This window comes from Capricornis sumatraensis, chromosome 6 (genome assembly GCF_032405125.1).
Source record: "Capricornis sumatraensis isolate serow.1 chromosome 6, serow.2, whole genome shotgun sequence".
In the NCBI taxonomy this organism is placed as follows: Eukaryota; Metazoa; Chordata; class Mammalia; order Artiodactyla; family Bovidae; genus Capricornis; species Capricornis sumatraensis.
This window is the reverse complement of record NC_091074.1, coordinates 89917853-89936778: the sequence shown is the minus strand read 5'-3', so window position 1 is coordinate 89936778 and position 18926 is coordinate 89917853. Positions and strand designations below refer to the sequence as shown.

General features: G+C 44.1%; 1 protein-coding gene across 1 annotated transcript in view; it reads right to left on the bottom strand.

The window, feature by feature from the left end:
- The window catches only part of DAPK1 (death associated protein kinase 1), a 204149-nt gene that overhangs the window by 57569 nt on the left and 127654 nt on the right, over window positions 1–18926 (bottom strand). The window contains exons 3-6 of the mRNA XM_068974445.1: window positions 2445–2583; window positions 592–721; window positions 370–418; window positions 257–283 (exon numbers count right to left, since the gene is read on the bottom strand). Of these exons, the coding sequence (XP_068830546.1) occupies window positions 257–283; window positions 370–418; window positions 592–721; window positions 2445–2583 (345 nt within the window). The remainder of the gene's footprint in view (window positions 1–256; window positions 284–369; window positions 419–591; window positions 722–2444; window positions 2584–18926) is intronic.

Genomic DNA, 18926 nt, shown 5'->3' with positions numbered 1-18926 from the left:
TAGTTTATAAAAGAAAAACCTTTCCTATTTTCTCAGCAGTGATGGGCCGTCAAGCTTTCTTTCAGTGATTGTGTTGCAATTTCTGATGACTCATTTCAAATTAAGAGAAAATGTGTAATTAGTATAAACTAAATGTGTTCTGGAGGTGTAAAATGACTATGTGTACATAAAAGGATGCATAACCTGAAGTGATCAACACGACACAGAGTTTCAAAGAAAAAGGGGAAGAGCACAAATAGTGAATTTGGGTACTTACAGAATATAGGTTATTACCCCAATACTCCTAGACATGAAACAAGAAGAAAAACAATATCAGACGAATAGTAAAATAAACCAGAAAAATGACAACATTAATGACATGGTCCTTACCACATATCTGCCTCAAGACCAAGAGGTTCATAGTTGACTATCTCAGGAGCTATGGAGAAACGAATGCACATTTAGTTTTGGAAGGAAGTGAACCAACAGTCTAATCTTCATGTATAAATCAGAATCATGTAACAGGGAAATGTTGCTGCAGCAGGGGGAATTCTGCCAGCATAATGTTTATGAAAAATGAATGGTATGGCCACAGGAATGAAGAAAACTTACCAACAAATTCTGGTGTCCCAAATATATTTTTGAATTCATTTCCAAAGTCAATTTTATGGGCCAACCCAAAGTCAATGATCTTGATCCGAGGCTTGGGAACATTTCTATCCAAAAGCATTATGTTCTCGGGCTTTAAAAAGAGAAAAATAGTACAGCAATGTTCATAGCAGTGTTATTCACAACAACCAAAAGGTGGAAATAACATGATGCCCACAAAACAGGGTCTATCCATACAATGGAATATTATTTAGCCTGAGAAAGAGTAAACTTCTGACATGTGCGTCAATATGGATGAACCCTAAAGACATTGAAATGCCAGTCACAAAAGGAGAAATGCTAGATAATTCCACTTACATCAAGCATCTAGAATAGGCAAAATCAAAGAGATAGAAAGTAGAATGATGGATGCCAGCAGCTGGGGGTAGGAGGGCTGAGGACTTCGTGTTTAACGGATATACAATTTCAGTTTGGAAGAACAGTAGATTCAAGAAATAGATGGTGGTGATGGCTACACAACTATGTGAATAAGACTTAATGCCACTTAACTGCATACTTTAAAATGGTTAAAATGGCAAATATTATATTGTGTTTATCTTTCCACAATAAAAAAAAAATACTATCATATGTTATGCTGAGGACAAAATGGCAGTGTAGTTTGTCCTCTCTCCTGAAAAAAACAACAAAAAGTAGGGATAAAAGAGGTTGCAAGAGAACACCAGGAAAAATAAATGCCTTGGTTTAGGTTCTCCCAGGAACAGATCTGGAAAGGGATTTGGCTTAAGTGGGAGGGGACCCCAGGGAATACTGGGCGGCCGAATGGGAAGACAGGAGATGGAAGGAAGCTGACATAAAGTGTCTTATCAAGGTGGGGGTGACTGGAGCACAGTCTCTTTGGAGGACTTGGGGAGAAATGGTAGCACTCCGAATTTTCCAACTGGACAAGGAAGCTGGGGTATTTATCCACCATCTCCCCGGGCCCACTGCTAAGGGCTGCTTCAGTGGGTATTTATGCTTTGGCATTTCCAGCTCCCAGCAGCAGCCTCTGGGGCGTGTGCCAGTGAGTACTGGGGGATCCAGATGTGTTCTTGACAGCTCTGCTCCAGTAAGTATGGGGAAAATCTTCCCCTCTCTTACGTCTTATCCTAGCTCCAAGGACAGGAGTCATTCGCTTGGCAATCAACCACACACTGCTTGGTGATAATCTTCTCACTGTTTTGGACTGTACCCTGAATCTTACATTGTCACTTCTGTTGCTCATATGGATGTCTTCCCCTCCCAAAGAAACCATAACCTCTGTGATGGGTGGGAGTATGACCTGCCCCCCTCCCCCCTTTTTTTTTATTGTTGATAATGCCTTGCCCCTAGTCAACAAAGACCCCAAGTAGACAGTCTCAGAGTCTGGCTTAATTGATTGCGAGACAGAGTCAGCCCAGAAGCCTTTGCATCAAGAAAGAGAGTAGAGGTTAAAATACCTTCCATCTTATATGATAATAGCCAGAGGTGGAGAGAAATGGAACAGCCAGTGGCTACTCCAGGATGAAAATACCCCATAACCAACAGCAGCCCCCTTGCTTAAAGACTTGGCTGGCAAGAGCCTTCAATTCTTCCCCAGGAAAATTCTAGAATGTGATGATTAATCCTAAGCCTCTATACCACACAATCATTAGGAACTGCTGTAGTAAGCATGCATTATATACTTGCTGATTTATACTGATAACTGTTATGTGTTAAACCCCTCTAGGAAAAAAAAAAATACATGTATCTCTTTTGGATGCCTCCATTTGTCCCAGCAAACAAACAACAAGTGCTGTGATATGCATATGCTTTCATCTGGTTTACACCAAGCAACGTACCTTAAGATCAAAGTGGGCAATCTGAAGGGAGTGCAGATAGTAAACACCATTAAGAATTTGTTTGAGAAATTCAGTTGCTTCCTCTTCAGTCAAAGATTCCTTTTCAGCTAAGAAGTCAAACAGCTCACCACCTGCAACGCTGAAAACCAGGAAGCAGAGGTTACTGATGACAGCTTCTGTCTCCTATTGATTTGTTTTCTCAAAGACGATTTGCACGCTCAGACTTCTGGCAAGAAAACAGCATTGAGGACATGCTGAAACTGCTAAGCAAGGAATCAGAATTCTCTGTGCTTCTCATTGTTGGATGACAACTCTGCATTCAGGTATGCATGCGCTTGAAAGCAGCTGTGTATTGCTCTCCTAATATGCTAGGTTCACAAATGGGGGAGGAGCAGAAATGTGATGGGGAAAAAAAAAAAAAATCAATGCATCTTTCAGACATCTTAATTCAACATATTCATACATGAAGTCTTAATTCACTGATTGAAAAAAAAAACCCTACAATCCAACTTCGTGTAGAATTTATAGGATATATCTTCCTAGCCCAGTCAGAGACTACCTGGAAACTTCAAAATCTGTATGTTAGTCAATTAAAAAAAACAAACAAAACATTCACATCACAACCTATGGCCTGACAAGCAGTGTTTGTTTGTATACTCTGTATTGGTATCTATGAAAATACTTTCACATTTATAAAAATCACAAACATACACGAAATTGAAATGCCTGTGGTTGCTGGGGATTTATCAAATCTGTCTCCTTGGCCAGACTGTAAGTCCCTGGAGGGCAGTGGTCAGCGCCCGGCTGTGGGCCCACTGTGTGTGTTCTCCCCACTCCTCCCACAGGGCCAGGCACACAGCAAGAACACAAAACTTTTTAATTAAGTAGATGAACGAAGAAACTCCCCTAAAAAATCCACAATAGTGATTAATGGCAAATAACAGAGAACTTGTAATAAGAGTTTTTATAAGTTGATCTTTATCGAGTTTAACCATACATTCACAACACAATAATTAACTGCAATTATGCACATAACTGCGTGTGCATTATCTTTCTTTCAGCAAGACAGCTCCATAAACATACCTACCACAACTACATCCAGAATAAGAAAACTTGTGCTCGTGAGATTAAACTAAAATGACAAACAAGCTGCTTTCACAAAAGAAGTTTGAGATTTTGCCCCTTCATCCTCCATGTTTTTTGCAGCCTGGCTCAGGAGCCACTGGCAGCAAAATGGCTTGGGGTGTTTTAAATATGCAGATTTGGGGTGTCACTTCCACCCTGCTGCATGAGTTTCCAAGAGTGGGGGACCAGGAGGGCAGCATTTTAAACAAGCACCTCAGGTGATTCTTGCACGTGTGCTAAGTCGCTTCAGTTGTGTCTGACTGTGCAACCCTAGTGTTCCAGGCTCCTCTGTCCATGGGATTCTCCAGGCAAGAACACTGGAGTGTTGCCATGCCCTCTTCCAGGGGATCTTCTGGATCCAGGGATTGAACCTGTGTCTCTTGCATCTCCTGCACCGGCAGGCAGGTTCTTTACCACTAGCACCACCTGGGAAGGCTCAAGTGTGATTCTTAGCACGCTGAAAACTGAGGACTATTTTTCCAAGTCTTAATGACATCCTCCTGTTTCAAGGCTTATATTTAACCTGAGGATGTTTATCTGAAGGGGAGGGCAAAGTGACTCCTCCACCCCTGGGGCCCGAGGGCATTTCTGCCACAAGCCACAGAGCCTGAGCCCTCCCTGGGGGGCAGGGGCCTGGTGTGGTCCTTCATAACACCACCGTCTGCACCCTCCCAGTCTGGCTCTCCTGGGCCACGGGGCCTCGCACTGGCTCCCTGCTCAACTTCATGGAGCCCTTCGCTCCTCACTTTTTTTGTTTTATTCCTCTTAAAACCAACAAAACAGAGAGAGGGACTCCTTCAACTCTAGGGAACAAAAAGGAGGAAAAAATGGGAAACCATGAACCGCCTAACGCTGAGAAAGTCACTCCATGGTCCTTTTGCTTCTTTGCTGTCCGGCCTGCACGGCCACCCCTTAGGTAGACACCGAGGGTTGCAGGATGGAGAGACGGGCCAGAGTCATCCTGTCACACTCAAACCTTAATTCTGTGGCCAAAGGGTTATTCCTTTGTGCTGAGCCTCATGTTTTCATCAAATGGGAATAACAGGACTTACTACTTTGAGGGTTTTGAAGCTTTATGATAATAAACGTACATAAAGCCCATGGCAGGCAGGTCTGGCATGAGGCTGAGGTGCAGGAAGTAGCCTGGTACTATTATAAAGGAAGGATCCAGGCACCTGTGCTCCAACATGCAATCCCCTTCCTGCCTGTTCCCCTCTCCCCCTTCAAATCCACTCCCTGCATGCTCAGCTGTGTCTGACTCTCTATGATCCCATGGACTGTAGCCCGTCAGGCTCCTCTGTCCATAGGATTTTCCAGTCAAGAATACTGGAATGGGTTGCCATTTCCCCTGGAAGAGGAAATCTGACGTGCTCAAAGGGAAGGGACGTGTCCAAACAGCTCTGAGACCTGGTCCACTGAGGCATTCCAGATTTTCCCAACAGCATCTCCCACCTCCTTCTCTGCACTGTGATCCTGCATCTGGTTCCATCCCCTTGAATCTGGGCAGGTCCATCACAGCTTTGACCAATTAGACACAGCAGAGTGATGCTGCGTCAGCTCTGATGTGCTTTTTCACAGGCCCAGGGCTTCCATATCCCACCCCTTGAATCCCTCCCGTAAGTGTGATGATCCTAAAATCACCCTGTAGCATGGAGAAACCTTGGAAGATGAGAAGCCTCATAAAGAGAGAAAGAGGCAAAGAAGCATTGAGCAAGGAAGGAATCTTGGAAGTTATACTGTCTATCTGAGTCCTTCCAGAATTCCTGACCCATTAAATGCAACGGTCATTTTAATCCTCTATTATGGACACCATCATATGAGTTCCGCCCACATTTCCCTTGAGGAAAGATGTACTGTCCCCAATGCTGGGGACGGAAGCAGCATAGCCCCAAGCCCTCATCCAGCAGGGCTCATCTCTGCTGCAGAACCACTGTCCAAGGTCTTGTTCTTTCCCTGGAAGCCCACAGCCAATGGCTACTGTGGGAACATAAACCTGAGGTTGACTCACTTCTAGAAATAGTGAGATACTAAATGTTTTAGGCTTTATGGGTAATACAGATTCTGTCACAACTACTCAACTCTACCCAAGCAGCCTGAAAGCAGCCTTAGATCATATGGAAATGAAGAGTGGAACTGTGTTCCAATGAAATTTTATTTACACAAACCCTTACTTGTCTCTTGAGAAACCTGTATGCAGGTGAAGAAGCAACAGTTAGAACTGAACATGGAACAACAGATTGGTTCAAAATTGGGGAAGGAGTATGTCAAAGCTGTATATTGTCACCCTGCTTATTTAACTTCTATGCAGAGTACATAATGCGAAATGTTGGGCTGGATGACTCACAAGTTGGAATCAAGATTTCTAGGAGAAATATCAACAACCTCAGATATGCAGATGATATCATTCTAATGGTAGAAATCAAAGAGGAACTAAAGAGCCTCTTGATGAAGGTGAAAGAGGAGAGTTGAAGAAAAAGAGAAAAAAGCTGGCTTAAAACTCAACATTTAAAAATTAAGATCATGGCATCCAGTCCCATCACTTCACAGCAAATAGATGGGGAGAAAGTGGAAACAGTGGGCTTGTCTTGGGCTCCAAAATCACTGCGGACCATATCTGCAGGCACAAAATTAAAAGGTGCTTGCTCCTTGGATGAAAAGCTATGACAAACCTAGAAAGCATATTAAAAAGCAAAAATATCACTTTTCCAACAAAGGTCCATATAGTCAAAGCTATGGTTTTTCCAGCAGTCTTGTATGGACGTGAGAGTTGGACTATCAAGAAAGCTGAGTGCCGAAGAATTGATGCTTTTGAATTGTAGTGTTGGAGAATCCCTTGGACAGCAAGGAGATCAAAAAATTAAACGAAAGAGGTTCATGACATTGTACAGGAGACAGGGATCAAGATCATCCCCATGGAAAAGAAATGCAAAAAAGCAAAATGGCTGTCTGGGGAGGCCTTACAAATAGCTGTGAAAAGAAGGGAAGCAAAAAGCAACACAGAAAAGCAAAGATATAAGCATCTGAATGCAGAGTTCCAAAGACTAGCAAGAAGAGTTAAGAAAGCCTTCTTCAGCAATCAGTGCAAAGAAATAGAGGAAAACAACAGAATGGGAAAGACTAGAGATCTCTTCAAGAAAATTAGAGACACCAAGGGAACATTTCATGCAAAGATGGGCTTGATAAAGGACAGAAATGGTACGGACCTAACAGAAGCAGAAGATATTAAGAAGAGGTGGCAAGAATACACAGAAGAACTGTACAAAAAAAGATCTTCATGACCCAGATAATCATGATGGTGTGATCACTCATCTAGAGCCAGACATCCTGGAATGTGAAGTCAAGTGGGCCTTAGAAAGCATCACTACGAACAAAGCTAGTGGAGGTGATGGAATTCCAGTGGAGCTATTTCAAATCCTGAAAGATGATGCTGTGAAAGTGCTGCACTCAATATGCCAGCAAATTTGGAAAACTCCGCAGTGGCCACAGGACTGGAAAAGGTCAGTTTTCATTCCAATCCCAAAGAAAGGCAATGCCAAAGAATGCTCAAACTACTGCACAATTGCACTCATCTCACATGCTAGTAAAGTAATGCTCAAAATTCTCCAAGCCAGGCTTCAGCATGTGAACCGTGAACTTCCTGATGTTCAAGCTGGTTCTAGAAAAGGCAGAGGAACGAGAGATCAAATTGCCAACATCCCCTGGATCATGGAAAAAGCAAGAGAGTTCCAGAAAAACATCTATTTCTGCTTTATTGACTATGCCAAAGCCTTTGACTGTGTGGATCACAATAAACTGTGGAAAATTCTGAGAGAGATAGGAATATCAGACCACCTGACCTGCCTCTTGAGAAATCTGTATGCAGGTCAGGAAGCACCAGTTAGAACTGGACATGGAACAACAGACTGGTTCCAAATAGGAAAAGGAGTACGTCAAGGCTGTATATTGTCACCCTGCTTATTTAACTTATATGCAGAGCACATCATGAGAAACACTGGGCTGGAGGAAGCACAAGCTGGAATCAAGATTGCCAGGAGAAATATCAATAACCTCAGATATGCAGATGACACCACCCTTATGGCAGAAAGTTAAGAGGAACTAAAAAGCCTCTTGATGAAAGTGAAAGAGCAGAGTGAAAAAGTTAGCTCTTGATGAAAGTGAAAGAGAGTGAAAAAGTTGGCTTAAAGCTCAACATTCAGAAAACGAAGATCATGGCATCCGGTCCCATCACTTCATGGGAAATAGATGGGGAAACAGTGAAAACAGTGTCAAACTTTATTTTTTTGGGCTCCAAAATCACTGAGGATGGTGACTGCAGCCATGAAATTAAAAGACGCTTACTCCTTGGAAGGAAAGTTATGACCAACCTAGATAACATATTGAAAAGCAGAGATATTACTTTGCCGACTAAGGTTTGTCTAGTCAAGGCTATGGTTTTTCCAGTAGTCATGTATGGATGTGAGAGTTGGACTGTGAAGAAGGCTGAGCACTGAAGAGTTGATGCGTTCGAACTGTGGTGCTGGAGAAGACTCTTGAGAGTCCCTTGGACTGCAAGGAGATCCAACCAGTCCATTCTTAAGGAGATCAGCCCTGGGATTTCTTTGGAAGGAATGATGTTAAAGCTGAAACTCCAGTACTTTGGCCACCTCATGTGAAGAGTTGACTCACTGGAAAAGACTCTGATGCTGGGAGGGATTGGTGGCAGAAGGAGAAGGGGACGACAGAGGATGAGATGGCTGGATGGCATCACTGACTCGATGGATGTGAATCTGAGTGAACTCCGGGAGTTGGTGATAGACAGGGAGGCCTGGCGTGCTGCAATTCATGGGGTCGCAAAGAGTTGGACATGACTGAGTGACTGAACTGAACCATGAATGTTCATTGTAAGGACTGATACTAAAGCTGAAGTTCCAGTACTTTGCCCACCTGATATAAAGAGCAGACTCATTGGAAAAGACCCTGATGCTGGGAAAGATTGAAGGTAGGAGAAGGGGGTGCCAGAGGATGAGATGGTTGGATGACATCATTGACTCAATGGACATGAGTTTAAGCAAACTCCAGGAGATAGTGAAGGACAGAGGAGCCTGGTGTGCTGCAGTCCATGCGGTCGCAAAGAGTCAAGAAATGACTTAGTGACTGAACAACAAGAAAACAGGTGGCCACTTGTGTTTGGAAAACATGCTAGTGTGTGCATCCCTGATATAAAAGCCAGGTCATCCCAGCCCAATTTGGGGCAACTCTCAAGGGTCATTCTGGCTCCAGAACTCTGTTGGGCCAGCCAGGGCTGAGCTGCAAGACAGTTCCTTCCTCTACCTTGGAAGAATTAATTCTAAGAGCAGTTCTTCAGGAACATCCTATACATTTTACTCCAGCTCAGAGTCTGCTTCCCAGGGAACACACCTTGCACCCTGCTAAATTTGGAGGTAGTTTGTTATACAGCAACAGCTGTCTGGAACACTCACTATCGTGACTGGGTCTGTTTACTCTGAGCAGCCAAGGGACATCAGGTTTGCCTTTCTAAAGGCTGGCCACCTCATAGCCTATTCAGTCTTCATGTCCTAAGTAACTTAACTCTAACAGTGCTTCCCGACCACAGAAGTGAGGACCGGGAACAACCCTGGAGTGAGGGAGCAGACAGCAAAGTGGCAATGCTGTGAGAAAGGAAACAGGGGTCATCTTTGATTATCTCCATCTACCCTTAGCCTCTCCATCTGCTCTCAGGCCCTTTTCAAATTCTGTGTTGTTCACAATGAGGTCCATACCATCACTTGTGCTGGGAGCCAAATCTTTTGGCTAGACATCAGGAGGGTTAGGACAGTCCCCATCTCACTGCACCTGGACCCATCACTGACTTCCTGATGCCCTGAAGGTCTCTCCTATATCCTCATTCTCCTTCATGCCAGTATGGGAAGGCTGATTTTTTTAGCCAAGGGCTTCCACTTACAAAATCTTTAATCAATAATCAAAATAACTGAAACTAAGTGGTTTCAGCAAAGGGGAGGGAGAATGATAACCATCCCTCGTTAATTTACCCCCTGCTTGTTCCCCTAACTCAGAAGATAGAAAGTGACCTGATATTTTCACATAGAAACTTTCACATGCATGCTTTGAACCAGAACTCAAATGCTTACAATGCCATTGCTGCACAGCAGAATACTGTTAACAAGATCAGTCAAAACCCTAGTATTTTCACTCTTTGTTCCAAATTGTACATTTTCCTTAAGAGGAGGAAGATTGATGGAGAGAGGAGAAGAGCAATCTGTACAGTAAATTTAGAAAGTGAGTTTCACCTTCTTTATTAGGGCTTTGAGTCAGTGTTTTAAATTATAGCATCATAATAGAAATTGTGTGGAAGGCATGTTAATAAGCATCGGCTGTTTTCATCAAGAGCTCTGGAAAATACGAAGGTTCACTTTCCTCCTCATGACTTTCATCAAACACGAACGCCTTCCCTGAAGCTACTGTATCTGAATGTCATCAGGACATGTTCTGGCTTTAAAGATGAGGTGGGTCTTCAGAGTGACCTAAGACAAATTACTATTGGATTCCAGTTTCCAAAGTAAAACACTCTTCAGCGTCCCTGACTCTGAAGGAATTGTCCAAGATATAACAAAACTTGATTCTGGACCAGATTTGGTCTAAATTTCAGGGGACTCCTGGCTATAAGTTGATAAGGCTTTTCAAGGCACATGCCATGATTCTACAGTGTTGGACTGGATTTCCATGTTGGTGGCTTAGAGCAAGTCTGTGTGGTTGCTGAAGTGGGGGTCATTCAGGAACTGAGTATGCTCTGCCAGGGCACACCATCGGGGGCCTGGCCAGCTATGACACAGAGCCCTGAGAGGTGGCCTGGCAAGCGGACTGGATGGGCCTCAGCACACAGGCCCCCACTCCAGCTCTGGCCTCAGGCTGTGGGTGGACAGAAGGAAAGTATGGAGGTCACGTCACTTCTCTGGACCTCAACTTGGTTATCTGCACGAGAGGGTTGAACTGGTAAGTGACTCTCCAGCCTTACTATACATAACAAGAACTGGGAGGTTTGGAAAAATGCAGTTTCCTAGAACCACTCCCTGAGGTTCTGACTCAGCAGGTGGGGCCCCAGCACCTGCCTTTCAACAAGTCCCTCAGGGGTCCTGGTGCTGATGGACCACACCTGGAGAGGCCTATCTCCCGTCCCATGCGGCTCTGATAATATAAGATTCTGTGAATCTATGAGTGACTGGAGCCAGGCTTTGCTTCCATCACACTCACCTTCTCTTCCTGGCGGCACAGCTAATCTGCACTTCCCAGCTCCCTTAAGCTGAAGACTAGCCAGTGCAACATGAACCAGAATGAAGGGTACCACTTTCCGGCCTGGCCCCTGAAATACCTCATGCAATCCTCCACTCTCTTTCCCCTTTCTCTTTGGCTACCTGAACACAGACGACCCAGCAGAGGACCCCAAGGAGGACTAGAAACAACAGAGACGTTAGTCAGGAAGTATATGGATCCCTGAGTTAATACTTGTAGGAGAGCCAGTCAACCTGTAGCATCCACACTGGACTTTGAGTGAGTGAGAAATACATACTATTAGGTTAAGTCATTGAGATGCTGTGGTTGTAGTCTGTTTGCTCTAAATATAAATCACTTCAGTCAGGAGTAAAAATGCAATCCATTTTTTAAATTAAACTCGAAAGATGGGACTGATGAACCTATCTGCAGGGCAGCAATGGAGATGCAGACATAGAGACACACTTGCAGACACAGTGTGGGAAGGAGAGGGTGGGGCGAATTGATACAGTATAGAAACATACGTTACCATATGTAACACAGATAGCTAGGGGGACACTGCTGTGTGACATGGGGAGCTCAACCCAGTGCTCTGTGACAACCTAGAGTAGGATGGGGCGGGAGATGGGAAGGGGGTTCAAGAGGGGAGGGACATATGTATACCTGTGGCTGGTTCATGTTGATGTATGGCAGTAACCAGGGCAATTATAAAGCAATTATCCTCCAATTAAAAAAATATTTTTTTTTAAATTAAAGGAAAGCGACCAAAGCAAAGCACAGAGTATGTTAACTATTCTGGTCACCTACTGCTGTGTTACAAATCTCCCTGAGCTTAGTGGCTTTAGACACAGCTATTATTATGTCTTAAGGTTTCTATGGATCAGAAATGTAGGAAGGGCTGGGCTGGGCAGTAGCTCTGGCTCAGGGTCTGACATGGGGATTCAGTCAGTGGCTGAAACTGAAATTACAGGGGTGCCAGAACATCTGGGACTGTCTGGGCATCTCTCTCCACATAGTCTTGCATAGTCTTGTGTCTCGGTGTGGTCTCTCCATTTGGGGTAGGTTGGGCTTCCTCACGGGATGGCGGACTCAAGACCAGTGAAGTATTTGCATGGCAGTTTAGGGCTCCAGGGCAAGTGTTCTAGAAACAGGGTGGAAGCTGCCTCAGAAGTCACATAGCATCAAAAGGGAGTCACAGCCCGACCAGATGCAAGGGGAGGAGATCTAGGATTCCTCTCTTGATGGGGGAATTTCAAGGGTCCAGATGGACACGGAGGACAGGGGAGGATGTTTCAGCCATCTTTGGAAAATATAATGTCACATTAACTATGAGAGAGATGAATAGAAATCCTCACTCTTACTTATCCTACATGGATATTTGATAAGGGCTAGGTATAGGCAGCTGTATTAGTTTACTAGGGCTACATAAACAAACTGGATGGCTTCAAACAATAGAAATTTATGGTCTCACAGTTCTGGAAGCTGGAAATCAAGGTGTCAGCGGTGCCTTGCTCCTGTTGAAGCCTGTAAGGGAATCTTCTTGCTTCTTCCTAGTTTTCAGAGGTTTGCCTAAAAGGAAACCCTGGGCTTTCCTTGGCTATGGATACATCACTCAAACCTTATGCTTGCACATGGCCTTCTTTCTCTCTGTGTCTTCACATCATCTTCCCTCTCTGCAAGTCTGTGTTTATGCCTAAAATTTCCCCTTTATATAAGGACACGGGTCAGATGGATTAGAGCCCACCACAGTAGCCTCATTTTAACTTGGTTACATCTGCTAAGGCCCTATTTTTAAATAAGGTCACATTCTGAGGTACTAAGGATTAGAGCTTCACCATATCTTCTTTTTTTTCTTTGCAGGGGGCATAATTCAAACCATAACAGGTAGTAACTGCTCACAGGGCTGGAACAAAATACTATGGGATGGATACTATGGGATGGCTAAAGCAACTCAGGGAAAGGAGAGGATGCAACAGAAAGGAAGGATAAATAGAATCCACTGATATTTTTTGTTAGTCTTGCTTTCAGATTCTCTTCTGAAGGAGGGGTTCATTCATGCACTATAATAAAAAACTTTAAAATTCAAGTCAGAAAATGTTGGAGAAAAATGCATATCTGATCCCATCCTGAAGTAATTTCCCCAAGACTTTGAGATGCTGCTTCTTGAAAACCAACTCTCCTGGTGGACTCTGTGTGAAGGTGTGAGGAAAAGTACCCAACCATTTCTCAGCTCTGCCTCGAAATAAACTCCAAATTAAAAAGCAATGCTCCATGGTCATTACCAAGTGTTGAACGCTCTTTCTTGTTAATCTAGGGGAAGTCCTGAAGGGTTTTCACATTCCACCTCTCACTCTCTAATTTAAATTCCCTGGGTAACTGAGGTCTTTGGGGAATGCAAAACTGAAGCTGGAGAACCCAAAGAAAAGATGTGGTACAATATCTTCCTTTTTGCATCTGTGAAACAGGTGTGAATTTAAGGTCAAGGGAGATTAGGGGTTGGACAACACCATTCTTTGATTATAGACTGTTGCCTCAAATCACATAAATAATATCAAAGGAGTTCCCAACCTCCACAGCTCCTCTTGAATTAGTCCTGCCTCCTGCATCCAAAATGCAAGCCATATCTGCAAATAAGTTCCCTGTTTTTACTTCAATTCAAGTAGAACTTAAAAAGGAGTTCTGGGGATTCTCATGGAAAAGAATGCCTGGCACTCAAAACTCATGGAGGAAGTGATCTTTCATTTCACCCTGCGCGGTTGTGCCCCAAACAGGAAGACTTCTGAATGTTTCTAGAATGAAATTCCTGAAGGAAGAAAGAATATGGCTCAAGTTAAAAAAAGCATTGGAGGCAGGGTTTCAGTCTGGGCTCTGTGACCTCAGATGGGGCAAGTTACTTTCTGAGGCACAGTTTATCTGTTTACAGAATAGGAATAACACCTGTTATTACCTCTGGGGATGAATGTGGATAATGATGTAGGATAAGCATGTTGGCCACGTGGTCAGTGTGTCGGTGTTCCATGCAGCTGTCCTGGGCCTTCGATACTCTAGGCCACAGGCATCTGGGTGAGGAAACCCTCGAAGCTACTCTCTGAGTATCTCTTGTCAAAATGGCATCATAAGGACTTCTCATGCAGCGCTCATGCTAACAGTAGAATGACGCCACACACGTGCCTGTGGTTAAACGTAAGAGTTTTCCTGAAATGGGGGGACATTCCTAGGGCCCATAATCTGGGGAAGAGGTGGGTTCCAAGACATGAAATAGGTAAGGTGGAAGGGAGCCTTGGCTCACTTTCCTTGGGTCTGGACATAGAGGGATCTAGTCTGGCCTGAGAGCTGCCCAGGGCACTGGGATGAGGGCCTTGAGGGGGAAGGTGGGCAGGGTGGGCAGAAGCCAACCCTGGTCCAGCACCATCCATCCAGTGTGACTCCAGTTCCCTCGTTCCTGGCCAGTCTCAACTGAGCAACAGGAAGTTAAGGACAACAGCCTTTTCTTGGTTAGGCAAAAGTGTTAAGGAACACTGAGACCTTGGTGGAGGTGAAAGAGTCCTCAAGGGAAGTTCAGGCTCATGGGCCAAAGTGATCGATCACCATCCTCACATGCCCCTTCCCAAGTATTCTCCTGTTGGCCAACCTGGTAGATGTGGGCTTAGCCAGGTAGATGGCACAGATACCCTTCCATGCAGGGGGAACTGAACTTTAATTTGGTCTCTTGAAAATATTACACAAGAAATACATGAATATACTGGCCTTAAGGAAAATTGAAACATCATGTATGACACGAAAGTTCCTTCTATCTCTCTCCCCTTCTCCCCAGTCCTGATCTTCTGTCCCTCCCCTTCCCCAAAAGTACAGATCTCGCCGATTCAATTTATGATTTTCCAGCTTCACGATGGTGCAAAAGCCATAAGCATTCAATAGGAACTCTACATCGGATTTTGAAATCTAGTCTTCTCCCGGGGCTACTGATAAAAGGTACAATCTTCACCCATGATGCTGGGCAGGGCAGCTGTGCCCAGCGGAAACAGCCAGTACTCAATAACATAACATGTTACCAGTGTTTATTGCATATTGTGTTTTATGTTCCAAATTCCATCTTGTCTACAAAAGGCCCATCTGTTTCTCCTGCTTCTGGTGAGAAGAAGAAGAGGAAGGTAAAATAATTAGTTTTAGCTCAAGATAACTGCTCAACCGCAGGCTGATGCAAGTATTCTGAGCATGTGTAGGGAAGACCAGGCTAAGCTACAGCACTCCGAAGGTTAGGTGTATTAAATGCATTTTCAACTTATAGCGGGCTTATTAGGACTTAATTAACTCCATCGTCATTCAAGGAGCACCTATGTACACGATTATGACAATGGTGTATATCCCCCTGAAACTTTCTATATATGTCCTATGGACTAGACAGCATTCTCTCATCTACACTCTAAGAACATAAATGGTATCAGACAGCACGAGCTGTTCGACACTCTGTTAATCTCAGCTCAGCTATGCCCATTGGCACAGGGCTCCAGGGTCCTCCTTTCCGCTGCTGCCTGGCGCTCACTGGAATGTTTACATCAGAGTGCACCCAGCCGCTCCCTGACTGAGGGGCTTTATGTTGTTTCCAATTGTTCACTATCACAAACTACAAGGCAACAATATTTTTGTGTCCCTGGCCTCTCCTGAAAATGTGAGGGCTTTTCTAGGCCATAGGACATAGAGCTTGATTCGGAATTTCTGGGTCAGAGGTTCTTTTGTAGCTATGATGCTATTTGAAACATAAGACGCAGTATGCAATAAGAGTGTCTGTCAGTTCCCCTCGTGTGGCTGATTGGGAGCTGCCCAGCATCACGGGAGATCACTAGACCCAGGAGAAGATTAAAATTCAGACTTTGAAGGATGGTTTCTACTGAATGCTTATTGTTCCCACACCATCATAAAGTTGAAAAATCACCAAGTTGAATTGGGACCATCTTTACTTTTGGGGAGGGAGGGAGGGAGGAGGCCAGGATTCGGGACAAGAGGAGGTCGAAGGAACCTCAGCTTTGAATATGGATGTTTTAAGTTCTTCCAGCTGCAGTGGATGAATGTGCTGTGGATCACAGCCTCACTTGCTGGTGTCATGACTTCAGGCCAATTTGATGGATGAAATGAAATCCCATTATTATCCCACATCTCCCAGCTTAGTAGTGAGATTGGTACTCTTATGTACTGAAAGATTAGTCATCTTTCATACGCTATCAGCCTTTCATCTTTGAGTGGAAATACACTGTCCACACCCTTTGCCCATTTTTCTATTGGACTGTCTTTGGCTTTAATTTTAAATGATTGATAGGCATTCCTTACATCTTTTCGACACGAGATCTAGATCTCTTAAGATTTCAAATATCTTCTTCAAATCTGTCATCTACCTTCTAAAAAGTGATGTTTTCTTAAACAGAAGTTCTCAATTTGGATGCAGTCCAACTTTTCACTCTTTGTAGAAATCAAGATTTTCTAAATCAAATGTGAGGCAGTGAACTGGCAAGTGGAGTTTTTAGCAGCTGTGTAATTCAGGGCATGGAACTTCATCTTCCTGTGCTTGCAGATACTAACAGTGGCTGCCTGTGAGCCCAGAGAGGCAGAGGGAATGGCAGAGTTTTTTCCTGCACTGTTGTTCTTCCTTGCACCCCTGATGTTCTCTGCACTGGAAGCTACCAGAGGGCAGCATTACATAGCATCGATTCCCAGTTCCCTGAACTAGAACTCCAAGAGCCAATTATGTGCGTCTCTTCCCAACTCCATCCTTAGGGCTATCATGTCAGAACTAGAAATTGACCATAGCGAGATCTGTACCAAAGAAATAGACAAACATTACATGTCAAGGTTTATCTTGCCTGGAGAGCCAGTTTTTATGCATTTACCAGCACACCACTGACAGCAGCGTCCTAGGCACACAGCCCTCTTCCTGCACAGCCTTTAGCTGACAGCTACTGTTTCTGCATATGGACAACTCTAGACAGAAAATTCTCCTCATGCAGACATGAAATCCAGTTCCGCTCACACAGTCCTGATTATGTCTTCTAGAACAGAGGTCAACTATTTCTGTAAGAGGCTTTGTGTGCTACAGTCTCTGCTGCAACTATTCAACTCTTACATTTTCTTCTTGCTTTTTTCTTCAACCATTTAAAAATGTTGAACCATTTTGTTTTCCTCAAGGGCTACACATAAACAGGTGGCAGGCTTTGGTTCACTGGTTGGAGTCTGACAACTTCTACTCATGAACAACACAAGATGAAAAACACAAGCTACCCTATGACTGACACAACCATCATTCCCATATCCAAAAATGCTTCTTACATAACTCTGGGTCTTTTCTTCTCAAGCCTAGGATTCTTTCAGGGATGTTCTTGAAGTCAACCCCAAATGCAGGAGCAGAGATTTAGCAATGTTTCTAGAATCTGCTTCACTGGGCATCGATACTATGGGCTGGGTTAATGGCAGGAAAAGGAACAGAACTCTGGACTGAGGTTAGTCAGGTGCTCTGGCCAACTTGGGAGTGTCACCGGATCTAGAAGAAGCAGAGCACAGGGGAGCCGTCTACATGTTGGCTGTGTGGTCCAGGGCAAAGCACTTAAGCTTTCTGGGCTCCTGGTAGGATAAAGATGACTGCCAATGCTTTGGTACTACCCACTGACAGCTATGACCTTGGTCTCCTCACCTTGAACCTGAGCAGGCTCTGTGTCTGCTTGACCAGTAGAAGATGAAAGAAGTGATGCTGTGTCCATCTTAAGACACTGGCAGCTTCTCCATCCTGCTTGGAATTCTTGCTCTGGGAACCCAGTTGTGGGGGAGGCTGGGTGGCTTTGTGGAGAGGCAGGCACATATGGAGTGAAGCCAACACCCCTGCTGAACTCGTGGCTGACAGCTGCCCATCAAGTGAGGAAGCTGTCCTAGAAGAGGGTTCTCCAGCCCCAAGCAGTTGCCACAAGGAATAGAGAAAGCATGCATGGCTGATCCCTGCCCATGTCATAGATATGTGATCAAAACAAATGGCTGTTTCCATTTTAGGTCATTAAACTTTGGGGTTGTTTGTTATGCAACAAAACACACCCAGAGTGAGGTCCAGAACACTACCTCCTTGGGCTTTTGTGAGGATTAAATGACATGATGTATATAATGTGCTTAGCTCAGTGCCTGGCACATAAAAAGTCCTCAGTAATTTGCAATTACTTTTTAGAAAAAAAATATAGCTACTTGAGTTCCCTTCCAGGAATAGGGGAAATGTTTCACTTCCTATTCTTAGGGAGTCTGCTCTTAACACAGAGCTTTCTAAAGAAGCTGATGTTTCTTTTGACTTCTCATTAAATGAGATTAAATGAAAAGCCTTTGGCAGAGTATGGCATAAAGTAGGTGCTCAGGAAACATCAAAATATCCTGCTGGGATGCTCAGAAACATTTACACAAGCTCTAGCTCATCTCATTATCTCCAGCCTACCATGTAACCACTCTACCTGATCCTCAAACTCCTCAAGAATTAACAATTTCATTTCAGTTTCTCTAACTCCTGGTGGACATGGCACCTCCAATGATTTGAGAATGACTGACTGATGTAATTGGCAAGAAAACCTGAAATGGTACTGAATAAATGGTGAGCTGGTCTATGTGCTTTTAGGGACCTACGCTTTGTGCAAGAGGTACCACACTTGTTAGCTCTGCCAGCTATGGCAAGAAGAGGAAGATTCTAGTCTTGTACAAAAGACACATTTGGAAATAAGCTGGGGTCCCAAAAAGGTCCCCTGTTCAAAAATCTAGCCTTCTATTGTTAGGAAGGACTAATTTGTGACGCTGGATTAAAGTATGGCTTCTGTGGGGGAAAAAAAATGATTTTAAAGCAATCACTTTCCTTCATGAATGAAAAAGCAGAATCATGACTTTTCTTTCAGTATCCAAGATGGAAACAGGATGCTGGATTGGTAAACAGAAAATGCGTCATGATTTATCAATACAGCAGGCACGACGCACGGGAGCAGGCTGCATCGCTCAGCTGATAAGAAGGTAGCAGTAGCTGTGGACGAAACATAATGAGTGATTGTGCTGCAGTCTAAGTGGTCCCGGATGCGATTATCCAAC